A 20,501-nucleotide genomic window follows, 5' to 3' on the forward strand; every position below is an offset into this window, starting at 1 on the left:
GTGTATATTAGTTTAAAGTGTTACTATGGATGACGATACAACTCACCATACCCTAGAAATACAGAGTTGCGAGGAAAACTTACAGAGATTACAAAGATTACACAGTCATTCTGTCATCTTTACTCAAGTCGGACACTTTCAACTACTGAGAAGTCAAAATTAAAACTATAAATATTTTATTTATCCTTCCCACTTATGTGAACAAGTGTCTTTTGAGTTGTATTACCTTGAATGGTAATATAATGCTTACAACCAAAAAGGGGTTTGGACCTATTTAATTTAGATTCTCTGACACTATGTAAAGTGAAATAAGGTTGGAAAAAGCAAGCAATGTCATGTGAGTTTTGGATGGGTTCAACTCACCAGTCTCTACAATGGTGCATTAATACTTATTTCATTGATAAAAACAACAGATATTACGACAATGGTTAAATTAACACCAGGAATATTCTCAATGCAACGTATTGCTGAGTCAAACTCATAGTATTTTCTGATAAACACATTATTCCAGAATTGTTCCCAAAGATTTTATCTTTACTGGAGAATTGCCACTAGAAAGTAACACAGTTATATGTAGAGTTTAACAAAAATATCTAATTTTGTACTGAATAAATACAGAGCAAAACTTGCAACTGATCTATTTCGTACAGTTGTACACATATCAACACTTGTCATATCCCTGCCTATAAGGATAAATTAGTTTTTGTTATTTGTATCCTTGTGTATTGCTGCTACCAATACATAAAATGATCACTTTTCGTACTTAATACTGTATTATTTAAAATTAGCTACCTCATTTTCTACTGCAAATTTATTCGAAGTTTATTGAAAGTCTGCAATGTAAAATTTTTACATTCAAATATTACTGTTAGTAAATAAATAATATTTATATATATGTTTTTAAGCATTAAAAAAAGTGAATTCTCCACAATTACAATTAAGTGTTAATAAAGTTATTGGCTTTGTTATGTAGAAAATCTCACTCGAAGCCAGTATATAACAGCTTGTGTTTGTATTCGTTATAAGCTAAACAGGTACTCAATGTCACACTCAGCCAGAGAGGGAGCCGAGTCACTGTAGTCCACAGAGATAAGAAATGACAGGACCTTGGCAGAACACAGGTTGTCATGGCAATAGAACAGACGGCATTGCGGCCTAAGTTGCCAACCCTGCTTCAAGTCACCAGATGGCACTGCCAATGTCAGACGTCTCTCCAGCCCCTGCTCCCCTGTCTCCGATCTGGTCTCCCTTCCACCCTTCTACAAACCAACCGTTTCACACAGTATCAGTTTTTATTATCTAAGAAGAATGCTCAAGGACATAAGCAAACATCATCAATTAGTCATCTTTTTTTATCACACTCTATGTTCTTACTGTACTAATATGAGTTAAATCGTAACATGCAACAATGGAACGTTAGGTACATTTAGGACAAAACATGTTCTAGATTCCACTACAGGGATAAAACTTTGCTCAAACAAAGAGGAAAAATAACAACATGAATGCAACTAATAGGTTTTGATGCAAAGCAAGTGGTTTAGAAAATGTATTATAGAATAGAATAGAAGATTTTATCAAACTTTCAAAAAAATGTGTTATGAGACAATTTTTTAAAGTTTGTTGATAGCATAGATGAGATTATAAAAATTATGTGTTTATAGCGGTATAATTGGGGAAGCAAAGATTGTCTTAAATAGACTTTCAATAGTGTGAACTGCTTTCAACGTAATTGGTTTGTACTATTTCGAAACATGAAAATAAAAGAAATTGAAATGAAATTTTGGGTGTTCCCAAAAGTTATCCTTCAACCCTCCAACTGATAATAAGAAACTCCCAGAATGATACACTGGTTTTTGCCTTTGTGCAGTATATTTTTCGGATTTTTTTTAAACATATGTGCTAAATGCTAATTAATAAGTGTTATATATACATTTTTTGTTAGAAACCAGAGAAAAATTTAAAATAATACAAATATGCACTTACTAGAGTATTGTTTTTTTTATTTATACAAATAAAAAATGTGTATTGTAATTTTTTTTGTTTTCTAAGTTTTTTTTACTCCATGTAACTTTCACATGACTTGAGATAGTAACATACTGAAAATGTACAAAATATACACAGTTTAGTAGTGAACAAAAAGATTATAACATATATACACTTACTTACAACACAAAAAAGTTTTTGGTAAAAATGTAAAGTATGTACTTTTTTTTGGCAGTACGCGTATCCATACTGGTGTTTGATAAATTCTTTGGGCAAGAGGAATATCAGATAATGATGAATTTTTTCACTGTCACTATCAAATTTTACAACCCAACTCACATTCTATTGTTTTATAATCATCCAGGCTACCTGACAACAAACATTACAAAGAAATATCATCATGCACCTTATTTGTATATATTATATATATATATATATATAGTATATATATATAATATATATATATATATCACATTTCATCATCAGAATTAATATTTTCATCATCCAATAGTTCAAGTATATAATTTTAACAACAAGGATCACCCATTTCACAACATAACAATCAATTATAAAACAACTAGCCTACATAATAACCTAGCATCTGTAGCAACAAAGAACGTCATGTCAGTGCAGCGCGTCACCAGGTGCATAGTCCATCAACTGTATGCCGTGTGGGTTTTGGATCGATATCAGCTGACGAGTTATATTACGGATATAATATATGAAATAAATTGGTATTTATGTGTAGGGGATACGACTGGTGCAAGTTATGTCTTTATAACTTAAACGATTTTAATGGTAATAAATAGCGGAAAGTTAACCAACGACTGTGCTGTCTTTATCGGTTTCACATGCGGTATTGATGAACGTCTGTGCCGTCGGTCACCAGTTGGAGGGTTAAGTAAAAATTGTTAGGCTTGTTTGTAAACACCTAAATCATGACTTATTTAAAGAATGAACCATGTACCTGGCAATGCAAGATTCCACACGGCTGGAGACTCAGGGAGAGGCTTGATGTTGGATGACACACTCACACTCAAAATCTCAGCTCCAACACACCTCCCGTAGTGTTCAGTGTTACTTGGACCTCCTTCACAGGTTTCAGCTCCTTTGTTTCTTTCCGACTGCCACTTTTAAATGTTAATGGCATCTGGAAATTGCATTACAAATGATTTAGTATTAGTTACTAAGCTTACATAAGTTATACAAGATAGAAAACAACTTGTTTCTTTTTTATAGACTTTTTTCTAAGACCATATTACATCTCCACTATACTGCGGTGATAGGATTGTAACCCTCTAAGAGAAAAATCACGGGTTCGATTCCCAGGAAGGATTCAGGTTGAAAATAGACTGGGGCAATATTTCCTTAAAAATGATTTGTGTAATCAACTAAACAAATAAAATGCCATTAAAAATAGAAACAAAATTCAAACTGCATGTTGATCCCCAGCACTTTGTATTTTTGTTTGTTTTAGTATGTATACAGTATTTAAGAAGATTGCACTTTTTTGCATCATTTTTACATAACTATGGTCCTTTCGAACACCCTGTCTGGCAATGTTCTTGAATCTGATACTGAAAAATTACTACTCTGTTCCCGGTTTTAAATACAGTTCAGAGATCATTATTGCACAATTCCAACCACTTACGTAAATAGTTTAAAATTATATAAATCTATTAATAGCACAATGTAGACTAAAAAACAAGACTGTTTTGTAATAATTGATGAATGAAAAGTCACAATTCTCCAATAATTGTATTTTTATACACTAGGCCTTTCAGCATAAAAAATGCCATCGTCAGGTGTGAAACAACAATGATGCTGAAAGGCCTTGTGTATAAAAATACAATTATTGGAGAATTGTGACTTTATCAATTATTACATCACGTATCAATTATTCGTTCATCAATTATTACAAAGTAGTGTATTCCAATAAGAAGAGCTCCTCCTTCAATGAAGACTCTTTTGGTTTTTTTGGTAAAAAACCAAAACAGATAAGCAATACATATAAGACAAGAACCCCACATGGAAGGTTAAGATAGAACAGTTCATATTTATGGATATTTAGATTTAAATATTTAAAACTACAGTGAACGTTAGATAGGTTCTTTCATACCAAACATTCCATTTTTTTTTTCTTCTAATAAAATAAGCATATGGAAAAAATAAATTAATAAACTTATATTATTTACTAAAACTTTCATTTCATATCAGTGTTACAAACCAACAGCAATTTTACCATACTGTGTAATAAAGTTAGTGTGTAATAAGTTTATATTACATGGTGATTAAATGCCACGAGAGCTGAACTGTGAAAAAATTACAACTGCGCTTGTCTCAAAGTTTGATAGCTATAAGCTTGAAGTTTATTATCCTCATTTTTCTTACATTATCGTCAACTTGGAATGAAAAGTGACCCAAATAAGGAATATTTTATTACGGTTCGATTTTAAAAATTATTAAATCAAAATTTATAAAATCTCATCACTACTATGCTGAACAGCATAGATTGACTTTGCTGAGTGACATAAACATAAACACCACTAACCTAGGGAAAGACATTTCCAAATTTTATCATGCTTTCAAAATTTCATCTACCTTATAAGTAAGGTGATTTGAATGATCCCAGCAACTTTCATGAGAATGCTATATAATAATCAATGCCATTATTATTTAATTTATGTTAAATCCTACTTTGTATTATTTTATATGATAGTTCACTGAACATAGATGCTTATTAAATCCCTGAAAGAAATACTCAGCAATAATATGTTTTATTCAATAAGAAAAATCATTGTAACACATATAACATTAAATACTCACAACTTTTACATAATAATTGTCCACATTGATAATTTTAATGCAGTGGTTATTGGTGTCGGCCACATACAGAAGATTATCTATTGCGCACAAACCTCCTGGCTCGTTGAACTGCACCATGAAACAACAAAAAATAAATATTATAAACTACATTATGATCATGAATTCCAGTTTCCTTCAAAACTTATAATAAATGACATCTAAGTTTTCCAGTTCATACTGTATTGAACATCGCTTGCACAAATAAATTTAGCTTCATAATTAATTGACACTATTGTTGTACTTAAGTGAATTTTTTATTACGATATATATATATATATATAATTATATATATAAGTGTTTTTATCCAAAAATTCAGCAGAAATATAAAGTAAGTACTTAAAACCCTGAAGAACTCTTGTTATAACACAATGTATTAAAACCCAGGATGTTATTGAAATAACAAGATTAATCAAAGTAGAACATACTCGGATTTCCAAAAATTCTACGAAAAAAGATGTATCACATAACCCTTACCGTTACAGAATCACCCTGGAGTGTTACGGTTGAACAGTGACGGGAGCCAGTATTCACCGCCTTCACCTTGTGATTGTACGAGTCGCAAACATACAGCAGTTGCTTGTGTTCACTCCACGCCACCGCCAGAGGGTGCTGAAGTTTCACCTCCAGTCCGCATCCATCCTTGTCTCCGAATGCAAACAGGTTCTACAACAGTAAGCAATTAAATAACCTCAATTATACTTCCACCTGATACGTCTGTCACAAAATCTTGCCATCAATCCTTTTGGGACTTCAGTATAAGGCGTCCAACTAGTTCTCAGCTCTCTGTTCAAAGTTACCACAAAATTCTATGATTCTGCAGAGTTGTAAACAAGGTATGTAGTAAACACTGGAAATGTAACAGAAAGTGATATTGATGATAGCCTAGGCCTATATTATATATGAAATAATATGATTGAAATAAATAATATGAATTTCATATTTAATTAAATAAAATACGAACATTAATTCACTTAGGTTTTTATCCAGGCATAAGCATTTTAAGCCCTAGGTCCAACAACAAATATCATGGTGGCTATGATAACGTGAGTAAAACGGCAATGATCGAACAGTGTTTGAAACCATGTCATAGGGGTTAATAAATGTCAATTAAATTTGTAGAATTTATAGAATATTATTTTTCCTCAACCATATGTGATTTAAGTTTCACTTTTGAATTTAATTTGTGAAAGTTTAATTATTTTATTCCTTTTGTCTTTATTTTGAAAAGTTGAATAGTTTTGACTGTATTTGCTTTTGATTGAGCGTTAGCGAAGCCTATTACTCAGGGGACTGGCTGAATTTCTCTTCTGACTGTCCGCACAGTATATCAAGCATGAAGTGACGTATGGGCTTGAAATTTTGCATGAAGCTTTTGATGGAAAGATCTTACAAATTTGAAACTTGGTACATATGTTCCTTGTGGTCCAAGAAAGAACCCTATTGACCGACAGGTCTGTCCGTCCATACATTTGTCAGCCCGTCTGTCCATCTATGTGATAACTCCTAATAAAAAGGTCTTAGAGGCTTGAAATTTGGTACACAGTCTGTGTGCTACCTTTTTTGTTACAATCTGTTGAGTACTTCGATAATCTGTTGTATCAGTTTATTGCAGTATGACTTGGTATAAATAAAAAAATTGTCTTTGCTGGGTGGTCAAAATTTGAATTGTGCTAGCAATTTACAATGCAGTGTAAGTAGAAAACCAAGAGATATTTATATTTAACTTCCAAGACCCAATATTTTGTAAATAGATTATTAACAGTCATTTTACATACAGTAGTTATGCTCATTGAACATCATATTGATGACAGTATATTTTGAAAGTATGTCTAAATGTTGAGTTAATATTAAAATTGCATATTTGTTTATTAGTTATAGATTAAATAAATGATATCATTTGCATCAATTTTTTTTTTTTTCATTAATTAGTAACACTACAGTGCCTTTTAAAATTAGCTTTTACTGTCCATTGAGTACAAATATACCATTACTAAGGAATCAAATTAAGAGAGGATTCAAATCCACTTGGTCCTTAACATGGCATTAAAGTGATGAGATACTAAGGAAAGTAGTGATTAAGGCTAGGTGTATGTATGTGTAAGCCTTTTAAACTGTTCATGTTTACTTCTTCAAGGTTGTTCTGAAGTTTAATATGCTACTTTATACGTTTACGATAACAAATTTCCTTCCAACTTGTGCAGCTGGTAATAATATATACAAAAAGCTAAACTTTGTACGCCACATACATCTTTACTCAGAACTGTAAACCATCAAAAAGATGGATTCAACTTCTGGATTGATTGATCCGTTGTGTTCATACCAGACAGAAATCTTCCACTCACCTGAGGATCAACCATACCGCCGACCACAGCAGTGACCTTGCCCTCGTCACAGCTCACTGCTCGGATAGTAGAACTTTCACTATCGGCTACGTAGATCTGCTGTCCATCTGCAGTTATGGTGAGTCCCGACGGCTGCGCAAAACCAGCACGCTGCGGGTACGAATTATTACGATTCTCCTCGCGCCCACTGCCTGCCACCGCAGCACACACACCACTTGCGTATGCTCTGTTGATATTGTTAAAAATGATATTAGAAACACACAGGGTAAGAAAAATATTGTTTCTGTACAGTAAACAGTTGTTATTTTTTTAATTCCCAATGAATATAGTTTGTTAACAATTTCCGTACGATGTTAAAACACAAGTTTTCTATATCATATAAAGAATGCCGTTAATGTGGCTTTAACACTGCAAAGAAAAACTTATTACCCTTTATGGCATTATTGTATGGGGAGTATTTCAACATTTACCAACAAACAATTCTTTTAATCGAAAAGAAAGTAATAAGAGCTCCCATGGATCCTTGGACGGTTGTCAAGAACGCTGTAATGATGATAGTAAAGATCCAGTTTGTCAGCAGGATAGGAATATGCACAGTCAAGGAGCATATGACCATAACCAAAATACTTGATATGCAAACAACTATATCCTGCCAGTACATAAACTATATCTGTATTGGGAGGAAGTGTCATACAAGCTATAAATAAGTGGATGCAATCAAAACTCAAAAAGAGAAACAACTTAAGATGATTGATCTTCAGTACGTTATACACAATAGAATTCATACTCAGAGATGATTACAACTATTTATTTATGATTCCATGAGATTACTCAATCTATATTTTTTAGCCTCCTTTCTATAATTTTTATGCCAAAATATTTTTCCATTAAATTGTAAACAAAAAGATTTTAACTTTGGAATAGGTAAGTAGTGAGAAATTGTAATACATGTTTATTTTATATCTAATAATTAATTCTAATTCAGACTGTAAATCTAGTAAAGAAGTTGACATAAACATGTACAGAAGTATGGAAAGTCTAGGCCCTTGGCTTTTAAGAGAGAGGCATTCTGCAAGGTTTTGGTACTGGGTCCTATTCTGTTTGTCCTTTTTAATACCGGCTTACCTAAATATCTGTGTAATATCATCTACCAAATAATATATGCTGATGACACAGTTCTGGTTACAAGTGGCAATTCAACTGAATATCTGAACATTTAGAACTTATATCAGTCAGCAAAGCATATCTATATGTTCAGACAATGATGATGTTTTTTCACCAATGCAGCAATGATAAAATATTTTTTCTTCAGGACTATCAAATGTTATACATTTTCTGTGGGATCACACTTCAAAGGAATCTCTCTTTCCTTATATATGATCCAGTTATGAGATAACAACTAAATAATTACATAAACACCAATATGTTTGTAAATTTATACAAATTCAAAATCCAGGGTAGTATTTGAACGAAACAGTATTAACAGTTTGTGATTCAGATACTTGATGGCATTTTATAGAATGAAAAGTCAGTATCCAGATGATTATCGTGTATTCTTAGTTTTTAGAAGACTCACTTCTTCCAGAGGACGGTATCTTTGAGAAAGTACGCCCACAGCTGATGGCAACCTGCCATAGCTACCAGCAGTGTGGTTGGGGAGAGGACTGCTAGGTCCCAAGGGGAGGAGAGTCGTTGGTGTCTCCCCACCCCTCCCCCCACCATGTCATCTCCTTGCTGGCCGTCACCCACCACTGTCTCCACAGTACCCGCAGCCAGGTCCACCTGTCCTTTTCACATCATTATAGTCCAGGAGGAGACAGCCAGTATGCATTGTATAAGTAAAGGACACAACCTAGTTTTTCATGAAATCTATACAGGAAATTCCCTTTACCTGAGAAAGAAATGAATTGTTAGACACTTTAGTTTTGGCAAGAGTAAAAGTAGTAGGGTATCAAATGGTCAGGATACCCAATGATAAATTTTTCACAGGTTATATTAAATAGCTTTATTAGCTTCAAACAATGAGATTGAGGCTGAAAGTCATAATTTTAAACAAAATAGTTGTTCTTTAATTAATTAGTTGACCTTGATAATGATTAAATTTTTATTTTTGTTTCTTGGCAGTTGGTTTTTAAACATATGGAGTAAGAAAACTACAATCTATAAAAAAGTTATGTGATATCAGTTATCCTTTTAATGTCCTCCCATTTTGACCCCCACTGTAATAATTAGCATAGCTGATGATCAATTTCTTTCTTAAGGGAAATTCTCTATCGATAAAAAAAACTACGTTGTATACCTATACAATGCTGATTGTCTCTTGAATCCTATACTTAAAGAATACTTACAGGTTTATACAGTAGAAACACGTCAGCCTGAGCCTTAACAGTGAACTTTTTTTCGATTTAAAAAATTTAGTTCAATTTCTGGTGTATAAAAAACTTTTGTATAACAAACTATTGCGATAACAAGTCTGAATACTGGCAAGGAGAATATTTAATAATGTGATGTACAATTAATAACGTCAGATTTATACGATAAATGTTTAGAATGTAATCTAATGTTTTAACCCTTTTGATCCCCAACGTCCGTATATACGGACGTCAAAAGTATCTGCATAAAGTCCCAGCGTCCGATTTATATACGGACGTCCGCGGTATCTGCATAAAATCCCAGCGTCCGCTTATACGGACGTTTACAGAATATTTGTTATAAAATACAAAACGTAACTAAACTTTCACTTACGATATATCAAAATGATCATAAAGAATCAATCTTTCCAATAAAGTTGTGAACTGAACTTTATACAGTACATTACTAGCACTATACGACGTATAATCAACGTGGCGTTGCAACTCATTTCTCTGTGCCGGCCAGCTGTGAATGACTAAGCAGTTTATTGTCGCAGTTTGTTGTGGAGTGAGTTTGGCGTTGTTGTTCGACTTTATTGCATAATAGTAGTTGGTTATTTTTTGCATTATGTTTGTAAAATGAAGCGTGCAAGGTCGCCACTTAGTGACAATACAGTTCGGCGTATTGTAGAAGAGGACAGTTTTGGTGAGGATTCATCAGAAGCTGATTCAGGTAGTGAGAGCAGTTCATATATTGATGACACCAGATGACGACCCTACTTATGAACCGGTACTTGATGTAAATACACCATCCACAAGTAGGGCTAATGTAGGACAGCTTTTGTCATCTAGTGATACAGATGATAATGAAAACTCATCTGTAACCAATTCCAACAAACAGGCCCATCTGGGGTTTAGACATGTACCTAGGCCTCCTGTACCTAGACCACCTGTACCTAATAGTGAAGTGATTACTGATATTGGGGATGATGAGGAAGACTGGGTTGATGTCAATGAAGACAATGATTTGGAATATCCACATAGGTTTTCATTTCAGGAATCGCCAGGTGTAAAACATTGTCCACCTTGCAACTCTCCTGCTGTAGCTTACTTTAGGCTTTTTCTTTACTATAAGTTTGTTGGGAAAGACTTGTCAAGTACACACAAACATGTATGCTGAGAAGACTATATCGGCTCTAAACCTACTAAAAGGACCAGATGAAAGCCATCGTATATGGCAGCGTGTTACAGTTGCAGAAATGAAAGCCTTCGTAACCGTACTTCTAAACATGGGACTAAATAAGAAGCCATCAATTCCTAGCTATTGGTGGAAATGTGAAGCTCAGCACTGCTCATGGTATAGTAGAATGTTTACCAGAAAACCGATTCCAGGAAATATTATCTTTCTTTCAATTTGGTAGATACAACAAACTTGCCCAAACCCAAGGAACCGGGTTACGACCCATGTGCCCGAGTCCAACCACTCATTGACCACTATGAACAACATTCTAAATTTTACTACACTCCAGGGGAAAAACTGTCTATTGACGAAAAGCATAATCGCAACAAAATGCCACAATCCTTTAATGCAATACATGCCAAAGAAACACCATAGGTTTGGCGTTAAGCTCTGGGGTGTTATGCGGATGCTCTGAGTCATTATTGCCTGAACTTCTTTGTATATCAAGGTGCCAAAGGTCCTGAAGGGCAAAGGAACAGAACAACAGGTCTAGGCTACACAGTGGTCATGAAACTTTTAGAACCAGGTTATTTGAACAAAGGCTACCATTTATTTGTGGACAACTTTTTTACTTCCTTGAATTTGGCTAAAGATTTGTATTCAAAATTGACATTTTTAACAGGAACCCTTCGTTAGAAATAGAAAGGGCATCCCTCCCAACATATTGAGTAAGTACAATGTGGGTGAGAGAAAGTACAAAAGAAAGAACTACATGCTGATGTATAGGCTACAGGCAAAGAAAAAGCAACAAGAAACCTGTGCTCTTGCTGTCAACCAATTCAAAGGCATCTAATGGACAAAGATCTAAAAAAAGGGGAAACAAGGTTTTACATTACAAATAAACCAACAATTATAAGGGCCTATAATGACTATATGGGAGGGGTTGACAGCAATGATCAGATGCTCCACCAGTACCTCAGTGACAGAAAAACTTTAAAATTTTGGAAAAAAATTACTTTTAATATAATTGGGCGTATGGGTGTTGAATGCATACATCCTGTATAAAGAGAATACAACCAACCCTATGTCTAGATTACATTTTTACTGTGTCTCTAATTAATCAGCTGAGCAGTGAGTGGTTTGATGTGAAGGAGAGTAGACCTTGGGAATGAAAAGCAACTCGGACAGAGAATGTGGTGCTGGTGATGCTCCTCAACCTGTTAATGAATTTTTTATAAAATTACCAAATAGAAAAGAAAAGAACTGCTGTGAGTGTAGTGCAGCAAGCACTAGTAAGGGGGGGAAAAGAAGGAAATCCACTTTTATTTGTCGAAATTGCAAGAAAGGCTTGCATTCCAAAATGCTATCCGCGCCACAAATGCTACAAATAAGTAATGTTTTTTTGTTTTTTGTAATATATTTAGAATGTTTCTCCAATAACTATATATCTGTAAATCAATTCTTTACATTGAATTTATTTTATCTCAGTCCATTTTTTATTTAATGTTAGGCCTATACATTTAGTTATAAGCCTTTTCTTGTAATACTGAGAAAAAAGTTACAATTTCTGAAAAAACGTGATAATAATAAAAAAAAAACCTGTATTTTTTTTATTTGTTGGAATAAAATTTGACAAAATTTGTTGTGTATGTTTATGTTTATGTGTACTTTAATGTGCAATGACAATATACGTGCTAAAAAAATTTGTGTGTGTACCTCTTTTGACAACAAAGTCCAAAGTTTCTCGGAATTTTTTTTCAGGTAAGCTAATTTGTTCTATAATGTATATAATTTATTGCATGAATGCATGTTTTTTTACACTCACTATAATGGTAGTATATTTCATGCTGAATAAAAAAGAAAAAGAAATCATTATAATCGGTTGAAAAATAAGTTTAAAAATAATTTTTTTGCAAAGTTCTGCAAAACGGGCAAAATAGTGCTGGGATTTTTAGTAGATCCCTTACAGTGAATAGTGGGATTTTTGGTAGATATTTTTAAAAAAATGGCTGGGATCGAAAGGGTTAAATTATAAGGTAAATTTAACATGATAGTAACCTCAATAAACTGAATTTACCGAACTATGACTCAAATGCAGAGCTTTACATGGGATTGTCTGTCTACTGCCACTCATCATCAATTAAAGTGAAGACATTCAAACTTAAAGAGTCTCATCACAATGTTTTACGGTCTTAATCTCAGAGGTATTAACCTTGTATAAACCGCTCCATGATTATAATTAATTCCTTTGGAATTCAAAGAACAGATCCTATGTACAATAACAAAATACTGTGATTAAAGTGAATGACAAACATATGTTTATAATAATTGATATGATTTTGTTAGAAACAAAATCTACTATGGTAAAAAAATGTATACAATTGTGAGAATTGATAGGCCTACCTAGAAAATAATATTGTGATTTATCTTCACTTTCGTTATTGGATTATTTGGATATTTTTTAAATGATATCCGTTATTTTACAGGCAAGTCCACGTAAAGCTTAAATTAGTAATAACATGATGTGATGCAGGCTTAGATTCATAGTACTCTCATATTCTGTAAAGATACATCTTGATTTTGAGATAAAAGAAAGAATTAACATTTTATGTATTTGCACAAACATATTTCGCTTTGTTGAATTTAATACCATCAGATATATTTACAAATTAATAAATATTTCCAAAATTTATGAAAATTTATACTTTAGAACATTTATTTGTATGTATGCATGCATGTAGGAGTAAAAATTCAAGCTACCAAACAATCAATTTCAAACTTTTCTCTGCATGAAGGGGGATATAGTGTTCAATCTATGAAATATGTAACCAACAGACTAACACGAGTTGAAAAAATACCTGTGTTAAGTACAATAACAATGTAATACGAGTATAAATCAAATGGTTAAATTTCTGAAGGCTAAAAGAATCAATAGAAAAAAGTAAATATTTATAACAGAGAATTATTATTGCTAAGCTTAACTATGATCACACTTTTGTACAGTACCATAGTCATATAGTACATGCTGATTAATACAATTTTCATCTTGTTTTTAAAGTACATTAAAATGTTAAATTTTAACAGTATAGTTTAAGCATAAATCAGGTTCATTCCCAAAATAAAAATAAGTTAACTATTTAATCAAACCATTTTAAAAAGATTAAAATTTTGCATTCTAATTATCAGAGGCAGATGATAAGACAGTGGGAAATGAAATAAACAGTTTATAGAGTAAAATATTACATGAGTTATTTGTTTTCATCACCATTAATATTGACACTTAACTATTCAGCCATATTTTAAAAGCATATTTACACAAAGCTCAATATATATTTAATGAATAGATGTTAGATGCTACTATTAAAAATGAGACATAAACGCCTGAACTCGGTCGGGCCTTAACCAATTTCGGGGTAGACGTAAAATATAATTTCAGAAAATAAAGAAAACTCACCTTCCTCAGGGCATGATTTTCAGTGTCTGCCACGTATAGAGTCAACGGATCCGTAAATACAAGACCCTGCGGAGAATGAAACTTGGCCTCTTGAAAACTTCCATCCTCTAAACCGCTTCCATTCCCACCAATGATATGCTGAAACATTATGAATATAAATCAGAATACAATGATTTTTCATTACCAATATGAATGGAAAATATTAAGAGGAAAATATATAGGTTTTGATAGAAACAGCACTTTTTCTTTTTACAAAACTGACAACCCTTGAATTCATCTCCAATACCCTGAGTCCTAAATTTACTTAAAAACTTATCCCTTAGAACAGGGGTGCCCAACCTACGGCCCGCGGGCTGGATTTGGCCCGCGGGTCAGTTTTATGTGGCCTCCCTGCCTTGTTGCCAAAACAACCAAATTTGTTTAAAAGCATTTGAAATATTAAATAAATACAAATTTTGAGAACCAAGCAGTCCAGCCGATTTCACGTAGAACGAGCCGTATTCATTTGGTGGAGTATGAGTGTTGAAAGAAGTAAAGTAGTTGCAGACATTTCACTGACTACGGTGGTGGCTGTCGGCAGTCGCTGGCGAATAGAGCGCGCGTAAAGCACGGCACAGCGTGCCGTGCGGCGACGTAACCCCTACCCAACTCAAGGTCACCACTCGCCATGTGACTTGTTTATTTCCACTACCTCCCCACCCCACCCCTGCAATCCTAGTGCTAGTGCTACTGCCCGTGTGTCTCTATGCAGACAAGAGTGTTTGTGGTGTCAGTCTTTACGTGTTGAATACTGCAGCAGTTGAATTTTAATAATAGTGTGAATTATTTAAAAACATTATATCGCAATGTGTAGTACCAAAAAGAGGAAGATTGACAATGAATGTCGTATTTTTAATGAGAAGTGGAGTGAGCAATATTTTGTTGTGAATAACAGAAACAGTGCCTTGTGCCTTATTTGTAACGAAATCAATAGCGGTGTTAAAGGAATACAACATCAGAAGGCATTTTGACACGAAACACGGACAAAGTAAATATGCTCAGCTTTCAGGTAAACTTAGAATAGAAAAAGTAGATGCTATGAAAGCATCTTTGTCATAACAGAGAAATATATTTACTAAACGTAATGATGAAAATGAGTCTGTTGTAAGAGCAAGCTACAAAATTTCTCACATTTTAGCTAAGGAAGGTAAACCTTTTAGTGATGGTGAAATAGTCAAAAGTTGTATTTTGAAAGCTGTTGAAGAGCTTTGTCCTGACAAACTTTCTTTGGTAGGCTCTATTAGTTTGTCTCGTAACACCATGACTCGCCGAACCGAAGATATCGGCAAAGACGTCTACAATCAATTAATGTTAGCCTGTGAAAAGTTTGAATGTTTTTCAATTGCTTTGGATGAATCCACGGATAACTCTGATGCAGCTCAGATTCTACTGTTTGTAAGAGGTGTAAATAGTGAATTTCAAATTACCGAAGAACTGGCTGGAGTTTATTTAATGAAAACTACTGTAACTGGTGTGGAAATATTTTCTAAAATTAAGGAAACTATTTTAGGTCTCGGACTTGATTTTACAAAATTAAAAGGAGTGACTACAGATGGAGGTAAAAACATGAGTGGTGCCAAAACAGGTGTAGTTGGAAACGTATACAAAGCAGTGGAAGGCACTAGTTTAGAGAAACCCATCATACTACATTGTATCATCCATCAGCAGGCTTTGTGTGGAAAAAATTTGGAAATATCAGAAGTGATGGAAATTGTTGTGAAAACAGTAAACTACATACGGTCGTCCTCCCAAAAACACCGCCAGTTCAAGGCATTTTTGTCAGAAATAGACAGTAACTACCCAGACGTGCCCTACCATTGTGAGGTCCGATGGCTCAGTAGGGGTAAAGTTTTACATAGTTTTTTTGAACTTCATGAAGCAATAGATATTTTTTATGATAGAACAAGGTCGTCAAGAGCCAGTACTTTCTAATCCGGTGTGGTTGTGGAAGTTAGCACTTTTAGTTGACATCACAGTGCATATCAACTGTTTAAACTTAAAACTACAGAGACCTAATTCTCTTGTTACCGATGCATACCATCACGTAAATGCTTTTAGAAAAAAACTGGCCCTCTTTGAAAAGCAGCTAAGTAATAAGAATTTAGACCACTTTGAAACATGTCAAAAATTTGTATCTGAAGCTAGTGTGCCGTTCCCTTCTGAGTTCGCTGCTAAGGTCGTCAGCCAATTAAGGAGTCAGCAGTTTAACAAAAGATTTGAAGATTTTGACAAAGAGTGTGGTAGAATCAACATGTTTCAAAATCCATTCAAGTGTGATATTGATACTGTGCCTCCATCCCTTCAACTTGAAATTATTGACCTAACAACAAATGAAACGCACAAGGAAAATTATCAAGAATGCCTTAAAAGAGCGGATCTGTTGTCTTTCTATAGTGCTTTGCCGGAAGAAGATTTCAAGAACATAAAGAAGTTTGCTCGAACCATGGTTTCGTTGTTCGGTTCGACTTATGTATGTGAGCAGGCATTTTCCAAGATGAACTTTATCAAATCAAAATTTCGGTCGTCCCTGACAGATGAACATTTAAAATCTTTATTAATGATTGGGACCACTAAGTTTGAGCCTAAGTGGAAAGATATTCTCAGCACTAAGCAATTCCAAGGATCTCATTGAACTTTTTGTCAATACTGGTATTTTGATTTTAAAATATGTAAAACAAAACAACCTCACTTTTTGTCATTTATGGTGGTAATTTGTATGTCCTAGTATCCTAGTAGGATTAATTAAAATCAATGTATTCAATTTATTGGTGACTTTTTTATTGTTCCCTCAGAATTAGAGCAAACATCCAAAAGTCTGGGTTTATATTTATTTCTACTAAAAGAACCTAAAAACATAATATATTATAAACCTTTACCTAAACAACTAATAAATAATAAAAAATTACAATAATCAGGAAACAAGGGCCAAATAACCTTAAAACTCATATTTTGCACAAGATTTCTGGAACAAAACCCCGGGCAATACGTTTTGTTTGGGGTTCCAAATCCCCTGAGATGTTGGCCCGCCTGGCCATAAAGGCTTTACAATGTGGCCCTTGGGTAAAAAAGGTTGGGCACCCCTGCCTTAGAACATGTAGGGGAATTAGGTAATTCATGTCACCTACTTAGGCTTCTAGATAGGCTGCCTTGGAGACCCAGAGTGCTAGTTTGGTAAATAGAAATTTGAAGCTTTAACAAATTGGGTTTTGAAAGTCCCATTAAATATGTGAAGTTGAGTGAATGATTGGTTCATGTATGTGAGACCTTTTTGATCTTGCTTCCCCCCCTCACCCCATCCGAACTGTCCGTCCGATCCTAGTGATGTGAATGTCTGAAAAATGTATAACACTAGATGAGATTGGCTTGCTTCTAAAAAGAATAAAGGTGACATGTATAGGAATTTTCAAAATTCATACATAAATTTTGATATTACAGGAGGCAAAACATTTGCCACATTAACAGTGACCACAAAGTCGAAGGTGTCTTACTTGTAAACAAGTAAAAACAAGTACATTCTCAACCTTGAGCATTAACAATTTGGACTTGTACTTCACACAGATCTATAAACTTTGGTTACAAAAGAATAAGGCTAAAAATAGAAATGGCCTCATAGAGTAGACTCACTCATTGTCTTATCTGACCTCATTTATATAACATCCAGTGTTGATAATACTCAACATAAAAAATCTTTAATGAAAAAATTGTGCTGAGCACCTAAATTTTGTATCAAAAATATCACAATCTTGAAATTATTAACTGTAGTTATATTTTCCTTGGAAGCATGCTTTTAACCCTTAGAACTGGCATTCAACATTATAATGTCGATCTGAATTGATTTATAGGGCTCAATCGACATTAAAATGTCAATCTAACACGCATGTATTTTGACAGTTCATTTAGTACACTACCACCACTATTTATATACCATCAAATGGAAATGGGCTGATTTCAATGGCGAAATTTGTTTTGCTCTTTTGGCAATAGTGATGTCACAGTCATAAACTTGGCAGAAAGATCGTATTTATCTAGTCATTTTGAAAATTATATATATATATACGGTATATATATATATATTGATATATATAAAGGATATGGTTTATCATTATCTGATATATATCATTTTTCTTCTATAGAACCTGGGTACCATTATATATTTTTTGAAACTGGATAAAATGAAGAATAAATTAACTATCACAAATACTAATATTCGAAATATTATCACACTTTACCAGGGGCAGCCCCACAACTTAAAAAAATTTTTAGAGTAATTTGCAACATGTCATTTGTGAATTCATATCACAATATCAGAGGAAGCTACTACACTGATAAGATAAAAGCTGCAAAATGAGTCTCACTCAAATCATCATTGAACATCCTTCCCCAATGGCAGGAATAGAATGGAAGTAATCTTTCCTGTTCTTAGTAACGTTGATTGATGACTGAAGAAACTGTGAAAGATATCTCAGTTCAATACAAGAAGGGTCAATCCACAGACAAGGTATTTATTGAAACATTTTTTATTATGGTGACAATGATTCTGATGTTATCAGGCAATAAATGTCTTTTGAAAATAAAATTTTATATAATATTGTTATTAAAATTAAAATTTGTGTTTTGTGATTTAAGACAAAACTTTGTTGCTTACAATTTAATTTTATGGATGCATCATGAGTGTGTTTTGTTATATTTTGAAACGTTGTATTGGCACTAGTTCAGTTAAGAGATATTTTACTCTGTTTCACTGCCATTTTTTTGTATAATACTCTGCTGTTCAAACATTCTTATGGATGTCTTTTTATGTCAAAAGAAAGCTTTGCATAACATTTTTAATATTAGTTTTAGAGATTCATATAAACCCATATTTATAAAAATGGTATACTTATTCTTTCTTTTATTTTTATTTTACAATGCTTAATGTAGTTAAGGAGAACGAATGTGTTTTTAATTTGAGAAGCTCGATTCATTATTATGACATGTGGTACCAAGTACTCTTAAATTTCCATGGTCCACAAGGTTCTCAAATTTAGAGAACCACAGTACCTCAGCAAGAAGCCTAAAGAGAGAGGGGGTCTCTCAATAAAGGACCCGCCAAGATGGAAGGCTTCACTTTCTGAAAGTGATGCTGGAAGTTCGAAGAAGAGGCTTCTCTTATTTTGGTCCCAGCATTTGCAATGGCCTCCCAGAACATATTACAAGCATCATATCTTGTTCGTCTTTTAAAGATAAGATGAAAGGGTTTTGTATCAATACCAATTAGTTTGTGAGTACTGAGCTGTGATTTAGGTAGTTTTTGTTTGTTTTAGTTAGTATTTAGTGTTGACTTCAGTTGTTGATTTGAAAAACAGTTGTTTGCTGAAATACGCTTGTGAATGAAGGCATTTTTTTAATTACGATAATACGATTTTTAATTAACTATATATATACATGTATAGTTAAAAGACATTTTTTAGGTTTGACTATTCTATCTTTGGCATGTGAATTATATAACTACATTACACTATAATTTACCTGAACATTCCCACTGCTGTCGATTATCAGAATTCGGTGATGCCCTGTGTCTGCTACAGCTAGTAAATATCCTGAGAGAGTCTGTACAGTGCACACCTTCCCTGGGAAGTACAGTAAACTCGGCTGTCTGTACTGATTGTGGACACTGATTTCCGGGATCGGATGAGGTGATATCTGACCTCTCTCCTTGAAAATGGTGTGAGAGCTTCCTTTTACAAACAAGCGTAACAGTTTTTTCATGGCTTTCCCCCATGAGGTACAACAAAAGTTCCCCATTTGGACCTGGAACATATATGAATTTACTCACACATTAAGTTCTCTTTACTTTGCACAATATTGAAGCATGAAATTAATATTTTATTTATTTCCTTGGTGGTGTAGACCAGAGAGTTCTGTACTATGCGTCGCAACAAGATCGTGACAGTATTTAAATAATGTGGTGTACCGACCACACTTACTTTTTATGTTTTTTTTTTTTACCTAAGATTAAGAAAAGATTACCTAACCATTTTATATTTTGACTGTGTGATTTTATAATTTTAAATGCACAAGAAGGAGGTGAATTCGTAATTGTAGGATTCCCCTTCTTTAGCAATCTGTCAGATAGCTCTTAAACTCATCCTTGCAACTAAAGAAAAAAAAAACATTAATTGAGTAGACGTACTTTGACAATTGATTTTGGGCAAATTAATGACAGAGGAGAATTATAATCACTTAACTGAAAAAGTTTTTTTTTTCAATGCTCCAGCCTACTGCACTGTTGTACAACAGTGTCACCA

General features: G+C 33.6%; 1 protein-coding gene across 1 annotated transcript; it reads right to left on the bottom strand.

The window, feature by feature from the left end:
* Nucleotides 1–325: 325 nt before the first annotated feature.
* LOC124354143 (NHL repeat-containing protein 2-like) lies at nucleotides 326–19,962 on the bottom strand. Its single transcript, XM_046804394.1, has 8 exons — nucleotides 19,723–19,962; nucleotides 14,176–14,313; nucleotides 8,767–8,972; nucleotides 7,191–7,416; nucleotides 5,323–5,511; nucleotides 4,810–4,917; nucleotides 2,951–3,133; nucleotides 326–1,259 (listed from the first exon to the last, which is right to left on the bottom strand). The coding sequence occupies exons 1-7, from the start codon at nucleotides 19,960–19,962 to the stop codon at nucleotides 3,020–3,022; spliced, it is 1,221 nt and encodes a 406-aa protein (XP_046660350.1). The 3' UTR covers nucleotides 326–1,259; nucleotides 2,951–3,019.
* Nucleotides 19,963–20,501: the final 539 nt, after the last annotated feature.

This window comes from Homalodisca vitripennis, chromosome 1, assembly GCF_021130785.1.
Source record: "Homalodisca vitripennis isolate AUS2020 chromosome 1, UT_GWSS_2.1, whole genome shotgun sequence".
NCBI lineage: Eukaryota > Metazoa > Arthropoda > Insecta > Hemiptera > Cicadellidae > Homalodisca > Homalodisca vitripennis.